The sequence below is a fragment of the Colletotrichum phormii genome (assembly GCF_030913505.1).
Source record: "Colletotrichum phormii strain CBS 102054 chromosome Unknown BDP81scaffold_12, whole genome shotgun sequence".
NCBI classification, from domain to species: Eukaryota; Fungi; Ascomycota; class Sordariomycetes; order Glomerellales; family Glomerellaceae; genus Colletotrichum; species Colletotrichum phormii.
Window position 1 is genome coordinate 789,416 of NW_026851454.1, and position 20,350 is coordinate 809,765.

A 20,350-nucleotide genomic window follows, 5' to 3' on the forward strand; every position below is an offset into this window, starting at 1 on the left:
GATTGACACATTCACGCCTGTGCTTGGATGAAGTCCTCCCCCTTCTTGATATTCCCTTTCAATTCATCAATGGCCACCTTCAAAAGGCCATTCTCATAGTTAGAGAGCGACCCAATGGGATGCGCAATCTCGGCGCCGTTGGGCCCGAAGGTAACCGGCACCGCAAAGTAGCTCACTCCAAGCTCGTGGGCAACAGTCTCACCTCCTTGCAACCCAGGGAGGTAGACATAGGCAGGCTCTTCAACACCACTCTGGCCTTGAGAGGCCTTGATGATGGCTTGGGCAAAACTACGAGGACATACAAGTAAGTGATTGCTGATGGTCAAAACATGGGTTTCTTGGAAATTGATACTGTCGTAGGGTATATATGGCGTTAATTGCTGCCCGTAATTAACGGCGTCGTTTTTGCGACAGATACTTACCGGAAACCAGCGTATGCCATGCATGTCGTCGGACCCAGCACCGGCCTTGGCTTTGACGACTTAATTCCCGCCGAATTGAACTCCTGACGATGACATGTCAGCTTGTGTCTCAGATAACTTCAATAACCTTCAACTCACTGTTGGTGATAGCCTTGATTTGCTCTTGGCTCAGCTGCACCGAAGGTTTGGATTGGCTGATCAACGGCAAGATTGTTGCCCCCGAATGTCCGCCTACAACAGGCACCTTAATATCCTGCGGGCTAATGTTTCCAAGGACATCAGCAACAAATTTGGATCCACGCACAACGTCCAGTGTTGTGACGCCAAACAAGCGCTTTGGGTCAAAGGCTCCGTGCTTCTTCAGCACTTCAGCGGCAATGGAAACAGTGCTATTGACTGGGTTGGTGATAATTCCAACCAACGCCTTGGGGCAGAATTGCGCCACTCCAGCAGCCAGATCCGCAATGATACCAGCATTGGTCTTGAACAAATCTGATAGCATGTGAGCCCAAACATTTTCGAGACCTTTGGATCGAATCTCTCACCATCTCGCGTCATTCCTGGTTTTCGAGCAATGCCAGCGGAGATCAATACAACTTCTGCCCCGGTCAGAGCCTTTTGAAGGCCATCATTCTCGGGGAGGTAGCCCTTGACGGCGGAAGGAGTATCAACGTGGTTGAGGTCCGTGGCCACGCCCACCGCGTGCACAACGTCGTAAAGTCTCAGTTCTGTAACAAGGAGGGACTATGGAGAGCAATATTAGCTGTCTTGATTTAAATGTCAAGGGCCTTTGAGGTTCATAATACCGATTTGAGTAGTTAGAAGACTCAAGGGTTGTCCGATCTGCCCAGAGGCACCTAACACAGCGATTTTGACCATCTTGAACAGATTTGAGGCCTGAGCGTTCACTTGAAGTGTTTTAAAGATTCACTGGTCTGAATCGGGAGATGTTGAAGTGGCATCTGTCTGCTCAGAAGGTGTCACGGGCTAGAGCCCGGTTGAGATCTCCGGCCTTGCCGGAGCCGCACGTACACCCCTCTGCTGGGAAGCTGTCCGACCGCGACCTGTAATAACCGATTATTATATTAGATTGTTATATTTGGTTATGCTGTAGGCCGGAGCTGGTCGAGATGTCTGGCTTTGCCGGGGCCACTATTCTGCCGTAGTACACTGCCGAGTCCGGGTATATCATGCCGTAGCTGTACGCGAACCCCTGTAATTCCTCCTTTTCCTCCTCAGCTTAGAATAGTCAATCGACGGCACCTCTACGTTGAACAAGCCTAGGGGCCAGCCCCTTACAGAAGGTCAGACAACGCGGGCGTGTAAGTACGACATTAGGCCAAAATAAATGCAGCAGCACACAGGTTAGTATGCACAAAGAATATGCCGCCGACTGACAATTACGCCGATACTATCTACCGATGTAAAAAGTTAGTCCTCAATCGTGTATACAATACGATGCTCCCACGGATGAAGTGACCCGGTCGAAGAAGGGGTCGGCTAAGAAATCCCGCGGCTCATCATTTAAGCGAAAGGTTCGCCGGTCTTCGCCCCGATGCCAGCACGACTGCCTCCGATTTCAGGAAGACTGCGAACTCTTATTCAACGTATTACACAAATTGATATACATAAGTTGACTGTTTAAGTCACAGTCGTTTTGATCTCATCACATCAACTCAACCAGTCGGATCATTACCTACCCCCATTATGTCTCCTCAATCCCTCAAGATCGCAGTCATCCCTGGCGACGGCATCGGCGTCGAGGTTATGCCATGGGGTGTCAAGAGTCTCGAAGCGGCCGCCAAAATATTCGGACTTACGCTGGAGTTTGAATGGTTCGACTTTGCCAGCTGCGCGTACTATCACAAACACGGACAAATGATGCCTTCTGATTGGAAGGAGATACTTCTCAAGTTCGACGCAATCTATTTCGGTGCTGTGGGCATGCCTGACCAAGTACCCGACGATGTCTCACTCTGGGGAAGCTTGCTCAAGTTCCGCCGCGAGTTCGACCAATACATCAACCTGCGTCCCTGTCGTCTGATGCCTGGAGTCACTTCTCCCCTGGCCAACCGGAAGCCAGGAGACATCGACTTTTGGATTGTTCGCGAGAACACCGAGGGCGAGTACAGCAGTATCGGCGGCAAGATGTTTGAGGGAACCGACCGCGAGACTGTCATTCAGGAAACAGTTATGACCAGAGTTGGTGTTGACAGAGTTCTTCGTTATGCCTTCGACCTTGCTCAAAGCCGTCCTCGAAAGCGCCTCACAAGTGCTACTAAGAGCAATGGTATCAGCATAACGATGCCGTATTGGGACTCTCGTGTAGTGGAGATGGCGAAGAACTACGAAGACGTGAAGGTCGACAAATACCACATCGATATCCTCACTGCCCACTTCGTACAACGACCAGACATCTTTGATGTTGTCGTTGGAAGTAATTTGTTTGGCGACATCCTTTCGGACTTGGGACCTGCCTGCACAGGTACTATTGCCATTGCTCCTTCAGCAAACATCAACCCGGACAGCAAGTTTCCTAGCTTGTTCGAGCCGGTGCATGGTAGCGCACCCGACATTGTTGGCGAAGGTGTTGCCAATCCTGTCGGCATGATCTGGGCTGGTCAGATGCTGCTCCAACACTTTGGCTTTACGGACGCAGCAGACCTGGTGCTGAAGGCCATTGAGAACGTTTTGGCACGTGCGGAAGCCGCGGTTTTGACGCCGGATATGAAGGGTTCAGGTAACACGGAGGCGTTTGGGGCAGCTATTGAGGCAGAAATAGTGGCTCTAGGAGGGAAGAAGTAAATCGGGCGAACCTAATATGTCATGCCTTAAGGACAGAATACATGCTGGTGACTAGAGAGGACTTGGTTTCAAATATGTAGAAGGTGCCAGGCTAAGTTACTTAGGTCATATTAATGGACATGGAGTACTCCTAAGCTTGCCCTGGACTTCGAACCTCGGGCTGACAATGATGACAGTCAGGTCCATTGAGATAGCTTATCAAGCATGAAACCATAGTAATAATCTGCTGCGACAATATGCACACTATTAAATCGGCTTCTAAGGTTATTTAGAAGAACCATTGGTAGCTAGAGAGTTTGCGAAATTTATGGTTTCGTATCTAACTAAAGTGCCACTAATATCCGTACTTCCGCTGCAGTTTGAGCTTCATCACAACATGAGTATAAAAGATGAGGGTTCCTCGTACTTACTTAACTCATGTTCTCAAATATTCATGCTGCAAGTGATTATAACGTCGGACTAGCGGATCATCTTCTCTTGAAGAAAGCTTACTGATGTCGGGACACTATCTCCACCCCTCTCCAACATAGAAAACCCATTCTCGCACTCTCAACAAATATGATGCATACATCTACTTACCTTACATCGCTTTGAGCTCTTAAAATAACTTGCGATCTATTAAGTACTGTGATTGCACAATTCCAAAGTCAACGCATCCAAAGCAATTAATGGAATAAATAGGTTTAGTGCGATTAAATGTATCCTTGCACCGGAGCTGACTCTCGGCCGAGAAATGGAGCCGCTATTAAGAGCTGCCAAGATCTCACGGGTCGAAGGATTCGTCTAATTTCCTCAACGAAGTTCCTCCTTTTCTGATGTGAGATGCGCGAGGATTTTCATCCGTCACCCCATTCCGAAACCCATTCAACTTGCCTCTTCGAGGCGCTCTCGGGTGCGCCATGGGTGTCTTCCACGGCTTGGTTGTGATCGTCCTTCTCATCGCAACTCACTTAGCAACTGCCCAGCTGCCGACCAATGCCATCGAGGTCGACCTCGTATTCCCTCGCGCGGGCGAGAAATATGCCAAAACAAGCGACGGCCTCCCAGTCATCCTCTCGCTGCAGAACCCCAACGTCGCCTATCACTTTGGCTGGGTTTTCTCATGGGATATCTACAAGAAGCCTCTTGGAAATGTGCGGAGCTTACCTTTCAACAATATTGGGTCCATCCTGAAGAACGACTCTATCTACTCCGACAACCCGCACGTGGAGGTCCGGTATACGGAGGCCCTTGACGCGGGCGAGTACATGTTCTCCTGGACCGTTCATACTGGCCCTTGGTGTAATCTTTCGAATGCCTGGGTCGAGTATTTTGCCAACCACAAAGTCAACAATGGCACCTTCGACTTCACCATTGAGCAGGGAGCCCCGACGCCAACCTTCACCGGGACATGCCCAACTGCTTTGGGCATGATCAACTACGCGTCTTTGACGACATATCATGGTCTCTTTGATGGGGCGTACGATGATCCGGTCACAAGCCTGATGTCATGTGCAATCACAACCAATGTGACCTTCACAGCAGAGCCGTGCAGGGCAACAATCAATGAAGCACAGGCTACGAGTATCTCCAGCCAACTTCATTTGGGAACCTACGCGACTGCATCAGCCACGGCATCGCCGACGGGTTCCGCCGTCGCTGCCCAGCACACGTTAAACAGGCGCCTAATCTGGGCTGCCGTGTCATTTGTTGTCCTATTTGGCACTCATGTAGCCTAATGATAAATCATATGCCACGTACGGATATTTGAGATTCTTCAAGCATGCCTGCGCGTGTTGACGATTGGTCACGGCTCCGAACTACCTACTTGATTGTTGTTTTCCCACCCTCGCCGGTTTCATAAGGACAGTCCACTGTCAACAAACCATTATCCTAGCTACCCGCATCCCAAATGGGCAGAGTCCAGAGAGATTGTATGCATGCTGCAGGGTTAGTGGGGATTTAAGCGGAAACGCGACGGGGCAGGCGGAAGCTCACGGATCACAACCTAGATCGGGATGGCTTGCATGCTTGTGGGACCTGAGGGTTTAGACAGAGATGAGGCTCACTAGTGTTCATGATGGGTTTGACTCAAGCAAACCTCATCAATTGTCCTCGAACTTTCGGCTTCGTCCGAATACCCAGTAGCTTCATCGCAGTTTGACTGGAACATGGATACAATGTCTTTGATTCTATCCAAAAGAAACTTCCGTATCGCGCCTGAAGCAGCCGTAACACAGGATCTTCGCCATTTTGGGTCTCAAGTGGATCTCAAGTTGCTTTTGCCAACTCAAATGCTGTTGGCCAAGACGGCTGGAGGTGCTTCCATCCGGAGGAGATGCCGGATTAGCCATCACCTGCATCGAGTCTCACGCAGTCATTTATGACCATGTGTCAAAAGGAACGATCACCCACGTTTACGTGCGGCGCAGGAGATGACTTTCTTCATAATTCCGTGGCGACAGGGAAGCGACATCGGGTTCCCAATCCTCATGCAGCCGTGACATTGCTTTTGCCTTCAGAAGCGCGTGTCAGCGGCACATGTGGTGCCTTTCTCGATCGTAGATCAATCATGGAACCCCCGACCCTTTTCTCAAGGGTTTCTCAATCTTTTCGAAGATTTTTTCAATCCAAAACTTGCGCCGAGTTCCATCGATACTAATGGCGGCATCTGATGGATATTTCCTCGATACCAGATGATCCGAGCAGCCTCCCCTTGACGGGGACATCGGCGTTCGTCGGACAGCCCCCCGCAACTCAAAATGATTATTACATCGCCAAGGGTCTCTTCCGCATGGCCGGAATGACAGCCAACCCGATGACAGGCTATCACCTCGCCGCCAAGCAGTCTTCCGACTATGCCCACGAGACGAAGTTGCCCGGCGTTTTAGCAGGCCTCATTTTTGTTATCCTGGCCGTCGTCGCGCCCACGGCCGCGAGAGTATGGCTAAGATTGCGAAGAGGTTCAGTTATGCAATTCGGTTGGGATGACTGGACCATCATTGCTGCAGCAGTAAGTGCTTGGGAGATTTGAAGATTGAAGACACTTCAACGTACTAATCCTGCTCACGATAGATCCTAGCTCTCGTATTTCCAATCGCACAACTTCATTCCCTCGCAATCGGCGCAGCTGCCCTCCACACGTGGGAAGTCACTTACGAGCTATTCAACATCGGCGTGTTAGTGGCCATGGTCTGCAAGACAACATTCTTCGTTGCCGTAGGCATGATTAAGCTCTCCATAGCAATATTCATGAGAAGACTGGCCGACCGGCTCCCGAGATGGTGGCGAATCGCATGCGATTTATTCATCGGATCGACCATCGCATACATCTTGCTCGCAATATTCCTCAACATCTTTACATGCAATCCGCCGGCAGCACAATGGGACCTGGCGATCCGGGGTAGACGAGAGTCTGCTCCTTCGTGTATCAACATGGACGTTCAGTCAAAGATTCTGACCGGCTTCCATGTGGCACAGGGGCTCACCTTGCTGCTTGCGCCCGCTATGATCTTGTTGAAGATTCGCATGCAAATGGCGAAGAAGATCCGACTGTTCGCGATCTGGATGATCGGTGGTTTGGCAGTGTTGAGTGGCTTACTGCATCAGATCCTTCCTGCGCCCACCAACGACTTCACTTGGGATTACACAGAAGCTCTGATATGGGCATGCTTGGATCTATCACTGGGTGTTGTGACGGCTTCACTGCCAGTGCTGGACAGCTTGATGGAAGAATACTGGAGAAGGGCCAGAACCACCATGGTCAACACATACGGCGGAAGCAAGTCATCACGATCACGAACGAGCGAAGACAGCGCCTGGCCATACACCAAGACTGCGGGCACAGACAAAAGTAGGAAACAGGCAGCAAGACCACCCATTTCCAACATCACGATGCCCATGGAACGCTCAGAGTCTAGAGAAAGCATCGTCAAGAAGGAGGAGTACCACGAAACTAAGGTTGGGGCGATTGAGATGGGTATTTTGTGCACTCAGGAAATTGAAGTGCATGTCTCTGATGCCGAAGATGTAGAAAAGGGGCGGGCAGAAAGTCGAGGGCCAAGATCACCGTCGCCGTTTTACCATAATAGGCCTGAATGGCACGACAACTCTCATAAGTTTTGATAGAAATGCAACATTAAGTTTTGCCAAATTTGAACAGACGTATGCAATGCTACTACACTCGGGCAACAGTGCCCAAAGATGGCAAGCAATCATGGTCAACTTAACAGACTTTGAGTCAGTATTTCGAGTATGAGGTGATTCCTATGGCGTTGTCTCTTTACTTAGCTTAATATCCCGGGATTGTCGCTGTAACAACAACTGCACAGATGTCAGGACACAATTGCGAAGCTGGCAGTCGGGATGTCGAACTCCAAATGTGACGATCAAGGTTTTGTTCATATTCGAGCCATTGAGCTTCATCTTACTAAGGTATGGTAAAGAAACTTCTTCGCTATGCCACGTAACCGCCTGCCTCCCATCAAACATCAGCAACAACGCCCCCACACCTCTTGCTTTTCGATTTGACAACAACCGCCGTTTCCCGGATCCCAAGTACAATCATGAAGATCAGAATCCACCATTAGGATGAATGAGAACCTTCGTGTAACCGTCAATTCTCTTGTCGAACTTCTCATACGCAACTTCTGCATCGTCGATGTTAATCTCATGCGAGACGACGAAGCTGGGCTTGGCCTTGCCCGCGATGATCAAGTCACGCAGATATCGGTTGTACGCCTTGACGTTGCACTGTCCAGTTCCAAGGGAGAGTCCCTTTTCGAAGAGCTTGCCGAAGCTCAAGCTGATCATACCCTTTGCTGAAGCATCATCTGACGCACCGGGGTCGCTAAGAACACGCTTCGTCAGAATTGTATAGCGCTCAGCGGAAGGATCAGTCTTACCTAGGAACGTAAAGTCCCGGGATGCCAAGTCCACCACATGCTCTTGTGACTTTGATCATGTTCTCCAGCACGATGTTGGGCTGCTCGGTGTTTCCACCGGCGCTCACTGCCTGATATCCGACAGCATCCACTGAGCGGTCGACTTCACCGCCGTTCAACTTCTTGATTTGCTCAACAGCATCGCCCTTGGTGAAGTCCACTGGTGTACATCCAATCTTTTCTGCGGACTCGAGACGCTCGGGAACGCGATCGACCACGTAGACTCTTGATGCGCCGCGGAGAACTGCTGAGTAGGCGGCCATCAGCCCGACAGGGCCGGCACCGAAAACAGCAACGCTCTCGCCGGGCTTGAAGCCGGAGAGCTCAATTCCATGCCAGCCAGTGGGGAAGATATCTGGTGAAGCGCACATGGTCAGTATGTTCGAGATAATCTTGGCGGTGGTGGGTACGTACCTGCAAGCAAAATGAAGTCTGCCTCAAACTCCTTGCCGGCGGGAAGCTTCAGGGCGTTGAAGTCGGCATAGGGAACTCTGATGTATTGTGCTTGACCGCCAGGGTACGGGCCCATGGCAACATATCCTTCGTAGCATGTGAGCTTATATGATTCAACTGTTGCACGAGACGATGACTTACCATAAGCACCACCAGCAAATCCAGGGTTTACGCCAGTGCAGAATGCTGTTCGTCCCTCTTCGCAGTTGTGGCAGCGGCCATCAGCAACGTTGAAGGGCATAACGACACGGTCTCCCTTCTTGAGAAGAGTGACACCAGCTCCGAGCTCCTCGACAATTCCCATGTTCTCGTGGCCTGTGACATGTCAGGATAAATTCCATGCTAAGCGTACAAAGCCAGTGACTCACCGAACGTGATGCCTGCCTCCGCAGCCGTTCTTCCCTCGTACATGCTGCGAATGGTGAGTTATCGTGCACTAACATTGCTTCGTCGTTCGTAGACTTACTGCAAGTCTGAGCCACAGATGGCAGCCTGTGTTCTTGATTAGCTGCACTGCTCACAGATGGTGGCCGGCAGGGCGGGGAAGGAGGTTTGTCTCACAGTGGTAACTTTGACGATGACATCGTCGGGGTGCTGAATCTTGGGCAACGACACCTCCGAGACCTTGACCTTGTAAGGGCCTTGGTAGTTCACAGCTTTCATTGTTGGGGACGACATGATGGTGATATTATCTGGGCAAAAAGTGAAGCTTTGGCGATTGAGGACAAACTATTTACTGAAGAGCGCCTTGGAGCAGCAACGGTCATATTTATCCCATGAACCCCTCACGAAAGCATCTACCGAGCAAACCACCAAGAACAGCTTCTCCTTCCTTCAGTATGCCCCGGATGACCGGCTCCCACTCAAGCACCGTCATCGCCGCGGGATATCTTTCTAGAACGAGATAGTGGATTGCGCCGCTGCGGGGTAGTGCGGGAAACTTTCGCCAAGACGCGGGGATGCCGTCGCGATCCAGTTTGTGTCCGGCATGTTTTGGAGCTGGTTCACGCTGGTTGATGCACGGGAGAATGGCCGGGGGAGCTGGTGTTTGCTCTCGAGTGGGTGAGGATGAACTCCGAACCCCCGAGAGTTCAGACTAAAGAGTCCCTCATCGGCGAATTAGTGCCTTTTGTAGAGTGCGGGGGAAGAGGAGACCCAACGTGATCCATACCTTAGCTATTAGATAACTCTAGATCTCAGGTCGATGAACCATGAAGCTGCCCTTCAATCCACGAGAGCTTCCCCGCCGCTGTGAGACGGCTGCGAGTGATACACACAGGATCCATTCGACTTACCCCAAGTTTTATTCTTGCATGACGTATTTGGAGAATAAGAGGGTCTCGAGGGACGCGGTTTGGTGAGGAGACGAGCGAAGACGCACGGCACGCGCAGGAATCCAACTTGACTCCGCAATTCTCGCCGAACATTTCTCTTCTGGACCTAATTCTGCAACATGTCCGACGCAGTGGAACTAGAAATAGGCTGCCGAGGCTCTGCAGGGACTTACGTCTATAGCCGCGAGATAGCTAAAGTGAATGATAGAGACTCCACGACGCGTATCTCGCAGAACAGTCTGAGCTGCGTGCGATAGCCGTCACGTTGACACCTTCCGAGAGCGCTGCTTGGCTGCATTATCATGGTATGAGTCTACATGCAAGCCCTCTTGAATCGAGGTCTATCTCCTTCTGCCCCTCGTCAATGATGCAACTCAGACGGAGACAACACCGCTGTGAGCGAGGATGTTCGCGCTCCCACTTCCCGAATTTCCAACAACGCCTTTGACCGCAAGCTCGTTCAACTTCTCTACAACGGCTGCCGCATTCTCAAGAGGAAACAATGCCTGGAGATATGCAACGAGTCCGGCGACATGAGGTGTTGCCATTGATGTTCCAGAAACCACCGACACCTGCCCAGGCTGCCTCCAAAGCGACGGAATGTCAAGACCGGGCGCAAAGATGTTAACGTCGGGTCCAAAGTTGCTCCAGTCTGCCCGACTCCAATTCCAGGCGATCGCGCCGACTGTGATGGCTTTCTGGGCAGAAGCAGGAGACTTGGCCGAAGCGTCCTTGCCATCGTTTCCAGGACCGACCACGGTTGTGACACCAAGATCGAAAGCTGCATCTACTGCCGAGTTCATCGCGTCGCTTTTGGGAAATGCTTCGGTGAGGTCAGCGCGTTCTTTCCCGCAGAGTGAAAGATCTTGGGCGTGTCCTCAACTCACCTAGACTCATGTTGATGACAGCTTTAGAGACCCGTCCGGGGGTGTTGGTAATGTTGTTGACGGCCCAGCTGTACCCATCCAGCACATGAGCAACGGTAGAGTAGCCCTGCCACAGATTCCAACGTTAGCTAATGACACAATAACTAGGATTCCAGAAACCGGTGCACTTACAAGACCCCGAACGACCTTGACATCGATGACGGTCGCTTTCTTCGCCACGCCATATGTAGCTGCGCCAATGATACCCGCAACATGGGAACCGTGACCGAACTCGTCCTCGAAAGGATAATTGGGTGCCCAGGCATTGTAGCCTCGAATGGCACGCCCCTAAAATTCTGCGTGCTCTGTGGTGACTCCAGAATCAAGGACGTAAGCGTAGATCCCTTCTCCGGCGGCGCTATCATACTCGTAAGGACTGGAGCTGCTGCCATCCACCAGAGGAATTGTTGAAGACAGGCTCGAAAGTCCCCACGGAGCAGCTGCTTGGGTGACCAGGGTTGTCACCTCAGCAACTCGGTCTGGCTCTACGCTAACAGCCTTCGATTCCAAGATCAGTTTTCGAGCATCGCCTTGCAGAAGCGCAAAGTCTACTCACATATCCGTCCTTTTCAATCTCTGCAACGGTCTCCGCATCGAACTCTCCGGCGTAAGCCTTGAAGTTCCCGATGCTGAACGTCTTCTCGACTCCAACAGTACTCCGACGAGTCAAACTGCGTTTGTGAACGCTGGCGACCCAGCTCAAGTGGCTCTCAAAATCCGTATTATAGGTGCCTGGGGCAACGCGAATGATGTACTTATCGGGAACGATAGACCCTTCGTTGGAATTCTTCGCCAAGAACGGGCTGGCTAGAACAGCCGATGAGAACCCTAGGAGGGCGACGATGCGCTTAACCTTAGACATTATTCGATGATACGACTAGCCCAGTTGACTTCATTCCCGGAAGACCAGATCAGTACTGATTGATGAGAAGGTTGGAGATTTTATATACGTCGACAGATAGCCTGGTCATTGGAGTCTAAGGACTGTAATCTGTAGCCGTTTCCGCAGAGGAACTTTTCTATTCGTGTCGTTCCAGACAAAACGCAGTCTGGAGTTGACACTCATCTACGACCTTCTATTCAAAGCTGGGCTGTAATCATCACCTCACCTCGTATCCAGGCCAAGACGGCCACTATTGCTGCGATGGGAAGGTGATTGCGGTACAACCCTGATTGCCAAGCACCGTCAAGCAAGATTTGTAACCTCGCAACCTCTAGTAGATGATGTTCACCGCGACTTAGACTCGTTGAGTGGGAATTCGCAGGGGGTTTGATTACGCCACCAGTCTATCTTATTACGTGCTAAAGTAATCTACAACTTCGGGGTTTCTATTCCCAATTCACTTAGTCTACCCCGAGGTTTGCAAGGTCTCCTAGGCGTACGCTTCCTATGTAAGCCTATCACAACAGTGGAGGCTTTAGTCGGTTCAACATCTAATAAAGTAGAGATTCTCTGCTGGGGTTGAAATATAGTTTCAAAGTTCCAGCCTTCGTTGTATCTACGAAGGCCATCATTTGCATGCAGACTGTCGTAGTTCCTGAGTCCTTGCACTGTTGGACATATTTCGAGCTGATTTCGGCTAGAGACTTTGTAAAAGAAAATGTACAACAGGATTGTTCCATCCATACAATCTATGACAGCATGCTCGTGAGGGAAATGGCTCGCCACAACAGGCTTCTAAGTACTTAAAATGGATGTCTCAGTCAGGCGTCTTGGTAACAACATCAACAGCGGTAAGGATATCCTTGGTTAGTATGAACGCAGCGACGCAAAGATTTCACGTAAGTCTTCAGAGGCATACAGAAGATTTGTTTTCATTAGATGATTAAGCTAGCATCTAGTTGACGAAGTTCCAGCACTGCGACTGGTAAATTGGCACATCAACCTCATACAAGGTCTTAGTGTAGAATTTTGTAACATAGGCATCAACGCCCAGATGGAAAGTGCTAGCAAACCAGGCACCATTCTTACACTGCTCTCCGGTAGGCTTCGCGAAAGTAACGCCACTGGCGCTGGTGTAAGTGAAGTCAAGGTCTACCGCAAAGGCGTTCACGACCTGGGGCTTCGCCTCGACTCAAGCAGACATATCGAGGAGGCCGTTGAAGAGCTTAACACCCAAAGCGACGGTCAGGCCAGCGAACGGGTTCAGTTGGAGTTCTACTTGAGCGTTGATGTCTGTGGTGACGTTGGTTTGAGGCTTCCAGCCTGTGGTAGAGGTCTTGGCGGAGTCCAAAAAGTCAAGATGAACTTGAGCATCGGCAATGGTTGAGACAACGTCCACGGAAGCCTTGACCACACCGGATGCAGCAAACTCAATACCGAGGCCGAAGTCCACCATGGGGCCGACATCGACGATGCCGGGAATAGTGAAGGCATAAACAGACACGGACAGGGGGTTGTAGTTGTACAAGTCTGTCGTTTCTGGGCTGGTCGAAGAACAGCTTTCTCAGGCAAAGCAGCGGCTAAGCTGGAGCCAATAAGTGCCTGGACGGCCAAAAGAGTGGAAATTGAAGGTCTCATAATTGAAGCAAAGTGAGTGACTGTGAAAAATGAGAGAATCAACGAGATTGAAATGAGTGAAATCCGAAGGGTAGTCGAGACTACTGGTGGACAGATAACTTTGTTAATCGTGATGTGATTTAACCAACACTTTTGGCCGGATTACATCATTGGTTTTATATGCTGTGCTAAATCTACTGGGAGACTGAGCAGAGACTATTCGAGAAGCATCTCAAGAACCTCTTGAGAACCCTCGAGCTAAAAAAGAATCAGAGTCCACTTCACGCGTCTTGGACCGGGGCTCGGGACATCGCCGCATCGTGACAGCTGAGCTCAGCCGCGTCTGGTGGAACAAACATATCTAATATGTGTGTTCGTGAGCGCGAGCCGCGGCGAGCGAGACATCAAGGCCACTGCTCTCGCCCGGGAATGTTAATTGCTGACCAGGATATCCGTATGCCATGTCAACTTGTGCTGTTGTTGTTAATTTTGGGCACTGCCGCCGGCAAGAGAAAAGAGTCACTCTGCCCACAGAGCCGTGAACTCTTGAAGCAAAGCCCAACGGGCAAGTTCCGAACGGCTCACCGTTGCGGTTTCCCCTTGTCTGGATTCCAAGGTCCCCATATCCCCAGACACACTCTACCTGGTATGCAGAACTCTCAGCGCCAGTTATTGGTAGATGGCAGGGAGCTTCACACGAGATGCTTGAGACTCGCGACTCAGCCGGCAAACGCTACCATGTGCTTAATACTGAAAAAAAGTGGATGAACACTCGAAGCCCACTGTCGGTTCTCGACCCCATGTATCTCAAGCTGGGGATGCCGCGGAGAAGGCCCCCAATTCAGTTACATCCGATCTATCACGACAGTCTCCCCTTGTTTTAGCCCCTGGAGAACTGGAGGGCTGAGCCTATCTCAATGGATGGCCAGCAGGTGATTCGTGTTGCTTGAAATTGAAAAGCACCAAGCCTGGCTTGGGTCACAATAGTAGCTTAATGATTGTTACCTCACAGGTCTTGAGAAAACAATTGGTTTTCAGGACTCTATCCCATCAACTGCTAGACGGCGTAAGTACATCCGTCACTGGTATTTCTCTAACTTCACTTCCTTTTCAAACTATTCATCGGCGGACATGAGGGGAATGGGGTCTGATAGAACTATTTGTTGGTATTCCTTTCACAGGGAATTTGGTTCGAACCGTAGGGTCCTGGGGGTGACGAAGTATCAATATCTCTGTATTGATTGATTCTGCGTAAGGAGTAGAAGGGAGATTCTAACCGGAGGTTGGGTGCACCGTTGCCGACGAGTATAACCTGCACTACGAAACGCACAATTTTGCCTTTTCTTACAACCTTCCGCGACTTGATGTGCGGTCACAACTGAAGGACATCACTGCACCAACACTCGTCGCGACCGGGAGGCATGATGTTGTCGTACCTGTTGAGTATGGAGAAGAAATTAGTAGGGGGATTCCAAACAGCGAGTTCTTGGTCTTTGAGAAGTCTGGTCACAGTCCGCCAACTGACGAGCCGGAAGCCTTCCAAGAGACTGTCTCCTACTTTCTTTCAAAGTGGGCTAAGTGAAACCCCCAAACCCTCGGATTTAAGGTTTTGGTGAATTGAAGTAATATCTTGCTGCTGGGTTCAATGTTCTGTCTCTATTAGGCCATCTCCTGGACAATTGGTCTTTCTGCTCGGTTCATAATGTGTCCTTGACAAGCTTGCCCTGCACATACACTTGAGCAATGTTACGGTCATCTCCCGTCATCAAAAACTTTTCGAAAACCGTTCGAAGGCAGTCAGTCTCTTCTCGAACCGTCATGACACCAAAGGCTTCATCGAGGGAGCTTGTGACAAGTATCGCATCAAACGCCTTGCCCACGGCAAAATTGCCGATCTTGTCTTCAAGGCAACAAACTTGGGCTCCACCAAGTGTCGAGAGGTAGAAAACCTCGTCCAGAGAGAGTGCCTTGTCTTTGCCGCCGGACATCACCTCGCGCGCGTTGGAAGCTATAATTGCCTGGCGAATGCTGTCGAGCATGCTTGACGAGAATCCGCCACCGCTGTCGGTACCCAGGCCAACCTTTATCCCTTTGGTCAGAAACTGGCGTATGGATGCTGCCATGAAGCCTCCTCCAACTGTCATGTTCGAGATTGGGCAGTGCGCAACACCACACTGAAGCTCCTTGATCTTGTCCATCTCGTACTCTGTCATGAAGGTGCAATGTGCGAGAATCGATCGCTGGTTCAGGAGACCATAGTGTTCATAGAGGTCTGCCTCACTTGAAAATTGTGGGAACAGTTCTCTTGTTACTTTGATCTCCTGTTCAGCTTCATTGAAGTGCGTCTGAATTGCCAGCTCTGGGTCTTGGGCTGCCATCTGACCAAGACCTTTGAGCAAATTGAGGGTGCAGCATATAGCGAATCTCGGGGTCAAGACAGGGCGGATCAGCTGTCCGGTCGGGTCGATCTGGCGAATGTGTTTGACGCATTCTTCCGTTTCCTTGAGAGATGATTCGGCAGATTCGTCGTGGAGATAACTTGGAGCGTTTCGATCCATATTACACTTTCCCACGAAAGCCCTCTGGTTCAGCTGGTGGCAGATGTCCGCCAAGATCTGGGTCGCTTCGGAGTGTTTCGACCCATAGTAGGAAGCAGTAGTGATGCCTTGCTTGAGAAAGCCCTTGACGCAGCTCTCGTAGACCTTGCGAGCGTAGACAGGATCTGAGAAGCGGGCTTCGTGGGGAAAGGTGACTTGATCGAGCCAGTCTAGGATATGAAGACCCTGCCCCTGTCCTCTCATTGCCCATTGCGGAGCATGGTTGTGCGTGTCGATGAATCCGGGCGATAGAAACTGGCCTTTGGAGAGGACTTCGACTTCATGGTCGCTGGGAAGCTTTTTGGAAAGCTCTTCAGGGGATATTTGGGTGTAGATTTGAGAAATCAGTCCATCGGATCCAACGACGATTCCGGCGTTATCAAGTATTTCTACCTGATTGGGGCCAAGCGAGTGGATGACTGCTCCATGGAATGCTGTCGCCATGCTTGAGGATGCGCTCAACAATATGCGGGTTGCTATTGGGGGCAATTAGAAGGTTTTGTAGCGTGAGTTGGGTGAAGAGCCTATCCCAGATAATGAAGAAGCATGTGGTGATAGTATCAAATCAAGATCTGTTGGAATTCCGAATGCCAGCAATGTGAGGGGATATTGGTGTACTCACGGTACGTACCGTCCGTGGTTCCTGTGGAGATAGCGACGGGCTTTGTCTTATCGCAGATAAGCTTTCTCTTCGGTTGAGCTCGGGTGAGTTTACACATCGTCAACATCTCACACCTTTGCCTCGCTCTCGCTCGGTATGAGCCCTGCATGTCTGTTTCTCACTGACGATACTAGTTTATTATATGACCACCTTGGGAATAAGATATACAGGCTTGAATACTTCTCAAGTCGAGAGATTGGAGTCCACCTGATACGCTCGTGCCTGAAGAGAACATCTCTACAGCCACCAACCTGACCTGCCGCCTACATCCGCTGCTGCTTCGACAGGCCCTAGTTCCAAGAGGGATCTTTCAGTCACCAAGAAATATGTCATCAGATACCCTATCTTCATATCGCAAGACCCAGCGCGCACCAAGAAGTTGTCGAGCCTGCGCTGCGCGGAAGGTCAAGTGCGACAAAAGACTACCATGCTCAACTTGTATTCGTCAAGGCACACCTGAGTCATGTTCTCGAGAGCTTGTGATGGTGCGTGGTGAAGTTACAAGGTCGGTTCTCATCCCTGAACACGGTTTGAATCAAGCTGACTGGAATCTTGAACTGTAGAGGGAAAGACCCAGTGCAATTGCCGACATATGATGAGCTGGTCCAGGAAAATCAACGACTAAGAATGGCTCTCGAGTCATCCGCTCAAGTCCGTCCTACTTCTGACTCACTTCTTCGGAAGCCGAGGACTGCGCAGAAGTTATTGGAGTGTCATGATCCGTTGGAAGAAATGGTGTTCAAGTCTCCAGCACTTTCACAAGTGTCTCGACATGGCCAAGGATGGAGCACGATCGATGTACCTTGTCGAAAGTCTAGCGAGCTCCTAATCGCGTATGACAAGAAGTGGAATTCCTGGGTCCACTATGCCCTCGAATATCCCGAGTTCGAGCGGGAACATGCCCATTTCATGGATTCTCTAGAAAGTGGTACTATCTTGTCAGATTGTGATCCAGGTTGGTTATCAGTGTATTTTGGTGTCATTACGGTCAGTCGCGATAAGGACTCCTGCTTCGTATATCTCAGCACTGACTTGGCTATCTTTAATAGGCTGCTCTGTTAATGATGGGTGATGAGGAAGCTCGTGAGATACTTCCTGAAGGTGAGAAAACGCCTTAAGGCTCCGAATACTTGTGCACACGCCTAATGGTGTCTACCAATGTTCAGGAGACCTCGAAAGTATACTGCAACAGTGGTATAAGACCGCCTTGTTCTGCCTCGAAGAAACAGACTACATGAGAACTAGCACAATTCGCCCTGTTCAGGCAATCGCAGTACTTGGCATTTGCTTTCACAACTTCGGGGACTCTGGCTTATACCGTCATCTTTGGAGCTGCGCAATTCGCATCGCGCGGAACCTCGGGCTCGATGGCTCTCACGCCACACATCCCACTTCAGAGCTAGGACTCGAAGCTCAAAGGCGTCTTTGGTGGACTCTGATAGTTTGTGAATGGTATGCCGGAGTCGTGATCAGAACTGCGATGTATGGGAGAGCCAGTGCTTACTTCTCCCAGGCTTGCGGTTCCTTACTACGTGCCACAAGTAGACGAAGAAGATTTCGATATACCACTTCCTTCGGACGAATCTGATGTTGAAGGCCCTCAGCCGGTGTTGTATCACATCTTCATGGCAAGAACCTCGACCGTTTATCACAGATTTAGATCAGCGCTGCGGGAAGGCACACGGTCAGTTTCCGAAATTGTTCGCCTAGCCGATGATGAACTAGCAGAAGTCATCAACACCTTGCCAGCCCATCTCCAGCCTGATGGTGGCAAAAGCAAGGAAATGCAAGAGCTAGAGATCATTTATCCCTGGATCAAATGGCAACGATTCGACATCAGCCTCGTGCTCCTTCATCATCGGATGCGCATCAACCGATCTCTACAGAAAGAATGGCTAGCAGCTCCTGGTCTGTATGACTGGGCACGAGCAGTGTGTATTCGTTCTGCTATGGATATCATCTGGATAACCCACAATTGGGATCAGCCAGTCGCAATGCGGAGACAGTGGTAAGTTATGGGATATCATATTGTTTGAAGAGGCCCTGACACGTTCTCAAGGGCGTTATCGATGCATATTTTCGTCGCTGCCATCTTCCTACTCAGAGAATCCCAAAGGGCCCAGTCTGGTGCTGAAGTTGATTTCACAGACGAGGTGCAGCTTGCCATCGAATACCTCAACGAGGTCAAATCACGCAACGCCATAGCAGAGAGGGCAGTTTCTATTCTCAGGTCTTCACTGGATGAAGAAGATTTGGCAGCAGAGCTTTCATGACATCAACTGATATTCTTCTTATCTCTTCCTAGTCCCACCCAGCCTACAATCCAAAACCAAATGCACGTTTTGCTTCCGCACTCAAATCTTCCAGTCCTACGTATCCCTTGAGTGTGCTTTCGTTTAAATCATTCCCTTCTTGCTGGTCTGGCGGTGGTCTCCCCGCAAGAGTCTCAGAAAGTTGCATCTTCACATATGCCTTGTTGTTTGTAGTAGTGGGGCATGCGGCGATGTATAAAACGGATGCATTCTCCGATCCCTCGTGCACTGGATCGACGGCATGGCAAACCTACATCGGGACCATTAGTCTCCGTTGACTTCAAATCACCGCGAGCAAGACTTACATCAGTATGCCACCAAACAGTATCACCTGGCTCCATCTTGGGCACATGGATGAGGCACTCCTTCAGCCTCAGGTGAGGATGCGACGAGCGACTCAGCCGCTGGCTCTGGGTCTTGAACGTCCCAGGGAAATAGCCAGATTCGTCAAGAGTCCACTTGCTTGCATCCATCACATTTGCAGAGTCGACAGGAGGCTTGAAAAATGGTCTCAATACCATGTATGCAACGACACTAGCGACGTTGGGGTAGACGAGAAGTGTTCCCTCGCTTGGGGCTGTTCGTGTTAGGGCAGTCCACCCCTGGAAAGAGCGGAAGACCGATGAATGAGCAACACCTGGATACAACTCTTGGTTGGCAGCTTGACGGAAGCTGAGGTCGTAGGGATCATGCATCTCAGGCTTGCCCGAGAAGATGTTGCCATACACTTCTCTGTATGCCGCATCTGCCCAACGAGCCAAGCTACCAGCGTCTATGTGCGGCCCGAGTCCAAGGAATTCTTGTTGTGGGGGTCTGTCTCGTACTCCGTCGTAGTACACCAAAGAGTCTGGGGACGTATCTTCACCGCTTTCGTCGTGCCAAAGCTGGTTGAGGAGGCGTTGGAGTTGAAGGTGATTGGGGTGTGATCTGACGGCATTCTGGGTCGGCGAGTCGTACAGCATCAGCATTGAAGGGGTCTCTTTAGGCCACCCCTGGATTTTGTGCTTGTTTTCGGCGACGTAGTGTTTGAGTTCTTCGTAGTGCTGAGTTGCCTCAGCCTTGGGAATTACCCCACGAACAACAAAGGTGCCGACTCTCTTCAATTCGTCCCTTTCGGTTTCCGTGAAACCCTTGTCAAGGAGGTTGTGGGCGTCGAAGACTGGTATAATTGTGCGACCCTTGCTGACTATCTCATCAGTGACAGCCTTGAGCTGTTCACAAACTCGAAACCAGCTTTCTCTCAGAGCCTCTGCACCATACTGAGATATGACGGCCTTCTTGGTGCTGAAGAAGTCTGGGTCTTTCAGTTCATGGACATCCTTATCGGTGTACTCCGGCCACGCAGGCCACTCTCGGACGCTTCCGGGCATGCTGAAATGGAAAAGATTGCTCTTCCAAGATTTTGGCTGGGCTGGGCT

The 20,350-nt window shown here is 50.5% G+C and overlaps 9 protein-coding genes across 9 annotated transcripts; 4 read left to right on the plus strand and 5 right to left on the minus strand.

Moving 5' to 3' along the window:
- Nucleotides 1–11: 11 nt before the first annotated feature.
- Nucleotides 12–1,301, minus strand: BDP81DRAFT_395224 (malate dehydrogenase; the record flags this gene model as incomplete). Its single annotated transcript, XM_060588046.1, has 5 exons — nt 12–288; nt 423–505; nt 550–914; nt 968–1,150; nt 1,229–1,301. 5 exons carry the CDS (start codon nt 1,299–1,301, stop codon nt 12–14), a joined length of 981 nt encoding a protein of 326 aa, XP_060444264.1.
- Nucleotides 1,302–2,047: 746 nt separating this feature from the next.
- BDP81DRAFT_430067 (D-malate dehydrogenase) lies at nt 2,048–3,484 on the plus strand. The gene has a single exon (XM_060590574.1). It carries the CDS (start codon nt 2,130–2,132, stop codon nt 3,225–3,227), a length of 1,098 nt encoding a protein of 365 aa, XP_060444265.1. The 5' UTR covers nt 2,048–2,129; the 3' UTR covers nt 3,228–3,484.
- Nucleotides 3,485–4,084: 600 nt separating this feature from the next.
- BDP81DRAFT_430068 (uncharacterized protein) lies at nt 4,085–5,081 on the plus strand. The gene has a single exon (XM_060590575.1). It carries the CDS (start codon nt 4,127–4,129, stop codon nt 4,943–4,945), a length of 819 nt encoding a protein of 272 aa, XP_060444266.1. The 5' UTR covers nt 4,085–4,126; the 3' UTR covers nt 4,946–5,081.
- A 630-nt stretch (nt 5,082–5,711) lies between these two features.
- Nucleotides 5,712–7,363, plus strand: BDP81DRAFT_472405 (uncharacterized protein). The gene is made up of 2 exons (XM_060594614.1): nt 5,712–6,219; nt 6,282–7,363. The coding sequence occupies exons 1-2, from the start codon at nt 5,881–5,883 to the stop codon at nt 7,329–7,331; spliced, it is 1,389 nt and encodes a 462-aa protein (XP_060444267.1). The 5' UTR covers nt 5,712–5,880; the 3' UTR covers nt 7,332–7,363.
- Nucleotides 7,364–7,574: 211 nt separating this feature from the next.
- BDP81DRAFT_430070 (alcohol dehydrogenase GroES-like domain-containing protein) lies at nt 7,575–9,709 on the minus strand. The gene is made up of 7 exons (XM_060590576.1): nt 9,164–9,709; nt 9,069–9,094; nt 8,971–9,014; nt 8,744–8,917; nt 8,564–8,689; nt 8,111–8,504; nt 7,575–8,055 (listed from the first exon to the last, which is right to left on the minus strand). Exons 1-7 carry the CDS (start codon nt 9,278–9,280, stop codon nt 7,779–7,781), a joined length of 1,158 nt encoding a protein of 385 aa, XP_060444268.1. The 5' UTR covers nt 9,281–9,709; the 3' UTR covers nt 7,575–7,778.
- Nucleotides 9,710–10,310: 601 nt separating this feature from the next.
- BDP81DRAFT_395229 (peptidase S8/S53 domain-containing protein) lies at nt 10,311–11,724 on the minus strand (the record flags this gene model as incomplete). The annotated part of the gene is made up of 4 exons (XM_060588047.1): nt 10,311–10,759; nt 10,824–10,929; nt 10,995–11,150; nt 11,419–11,724. The coding sequence occupies 4 exons, from the start codon at nt 11,722–11,724 to the stop codon at nt 10,311–10,313; spliced, it is 1,017 nt and encodes a 338-aa protein (XP_060444269.1).
- A 3,057-nt stretch (nt 11,725–14,781) lies between these two features.
- Nucleotides 14,782–16,495, minus strand: BDP81DRAFT_40605 (guanine deaminase). The gene is made up of 2 exons (XM_060588962.1): nt 14,921–16,495; nt 14,782–14,798 (listed from the first exon to the last, which is right to left on the minus strand). The coding sequence occupies exon 1, from the start codon at nt 16,401–16,403 to the stop codon at nt 15,060–15,062; it is 1,344 nt and encodes a 447-aa protein (XP_060444270.1). The 5' UTR covers nt 16,404–16,495; the 3' UTR covers nt 14,782–14,798; nt 14,921–15,059.
- A 316-nt stretch (nt 16,496–16,811) lies between these two features.
- On the plus strand, nt 16,812–18,893 carry BDP81DRAFT_376380 (uncharacterized protein; the record flags this gene model as incomplete). Its single annotated transcript, XM_060586738.1, has 6 exons — nt 16,812–17,125; nt 17,184–17,607; nt 17,670–17,721; nt 17,787–18,072; nt 18,134–18,628; nt 18,680–18,893. The coding sequence occupies exons 1-6, from the start codon at nt 16,947–16,949 to the stop codon at nt 18,891–18,893; spliced, it is 1,650 nt and encodes a 549-aa protein (XP_060444271.1). The 5' UTR covers nt 16,812–16,946.
- A 43-nt stretch (nt 18,894–18,936) lies between these two features.
- Nucleotides 18,937–20,302, minus strand: BDP81DRAFT_461877 (uncharacterized protein; the record flags this gene model as incomplete). Its single annotated transcript, XM_060593831.1, has 2 exons — nt 18,937–19,182; nt 19,238–20,302. 2 exons carry the CDS (start codon nt 20,300–20,302, stop codon nt 18,937–18,939), a joined length of 1,311 nt encoding a protein of 436 aa, XP_060444272.1.
- Nucleotides 20,303–20,350: the final 48 nt, after the last annotated feature.

Bases quoted from the DNA above. Each gene is read 5' to 3' on its own strand.
- BDP81DRAFT_430067 (XM_060590574.1), top strand. From the start codon at position 2,130: ATGTCTCCTCAATCCCTCAAGATCGCAGTCATCCCTGGCGACGGCATC.
- BDP81DRAFT_40605 (XM_060588962.1), bottom strand. From the start codon at position 16,403: ATGGCGACAGCATTCCATGGAGCAGTCATCCACTCGCTTGGCCCCAAT.
- BDP81DRAFT_430070 (XM_060590576.1), bottom strand. From the start codon at position 9,280: ATGTCGTCCCCAACAATGAAAGCTGTGAACTACCAAGGCCCTTACAAG. The intron at 8,505-8,563 runs GTACGTACCCAC...GCGCTTCACCAG, and splicing joins AGACTTCATTTTGCTTGCAG to ATATCTTCCCCACTGGCTGG. The intron at 8,056-8,110 runs GTAAGACTGATC...GCGTGTTCTTAG, and splicing joins CCGGGACTTTACGTTCCTAG to CGACCCCGGTGCGTCAGATG.
- BDP81DRAFT_430068 (XM_060590575.1), top strand. From the start codon at position 4,127: ATGGGTGTCTTCCACGGCTTGGTTGTGATCGTCCTTCTCATCGCAACT.
- BDP81DRAFT_472405 (XM_060594614.1), top strand. From the start codon at position 5,881: ATGGATATTTCCTCGATACCAGATGATCCGAGCAGCCTCCCCTTGACG. The intron at 6,220-6,281 runs GTAAGTGCTTGG...TGCTCACGATAG, and splicing joins GGACCATCATTGCTGCAGCA to ATCCTAGCTCTCGTATTTCC.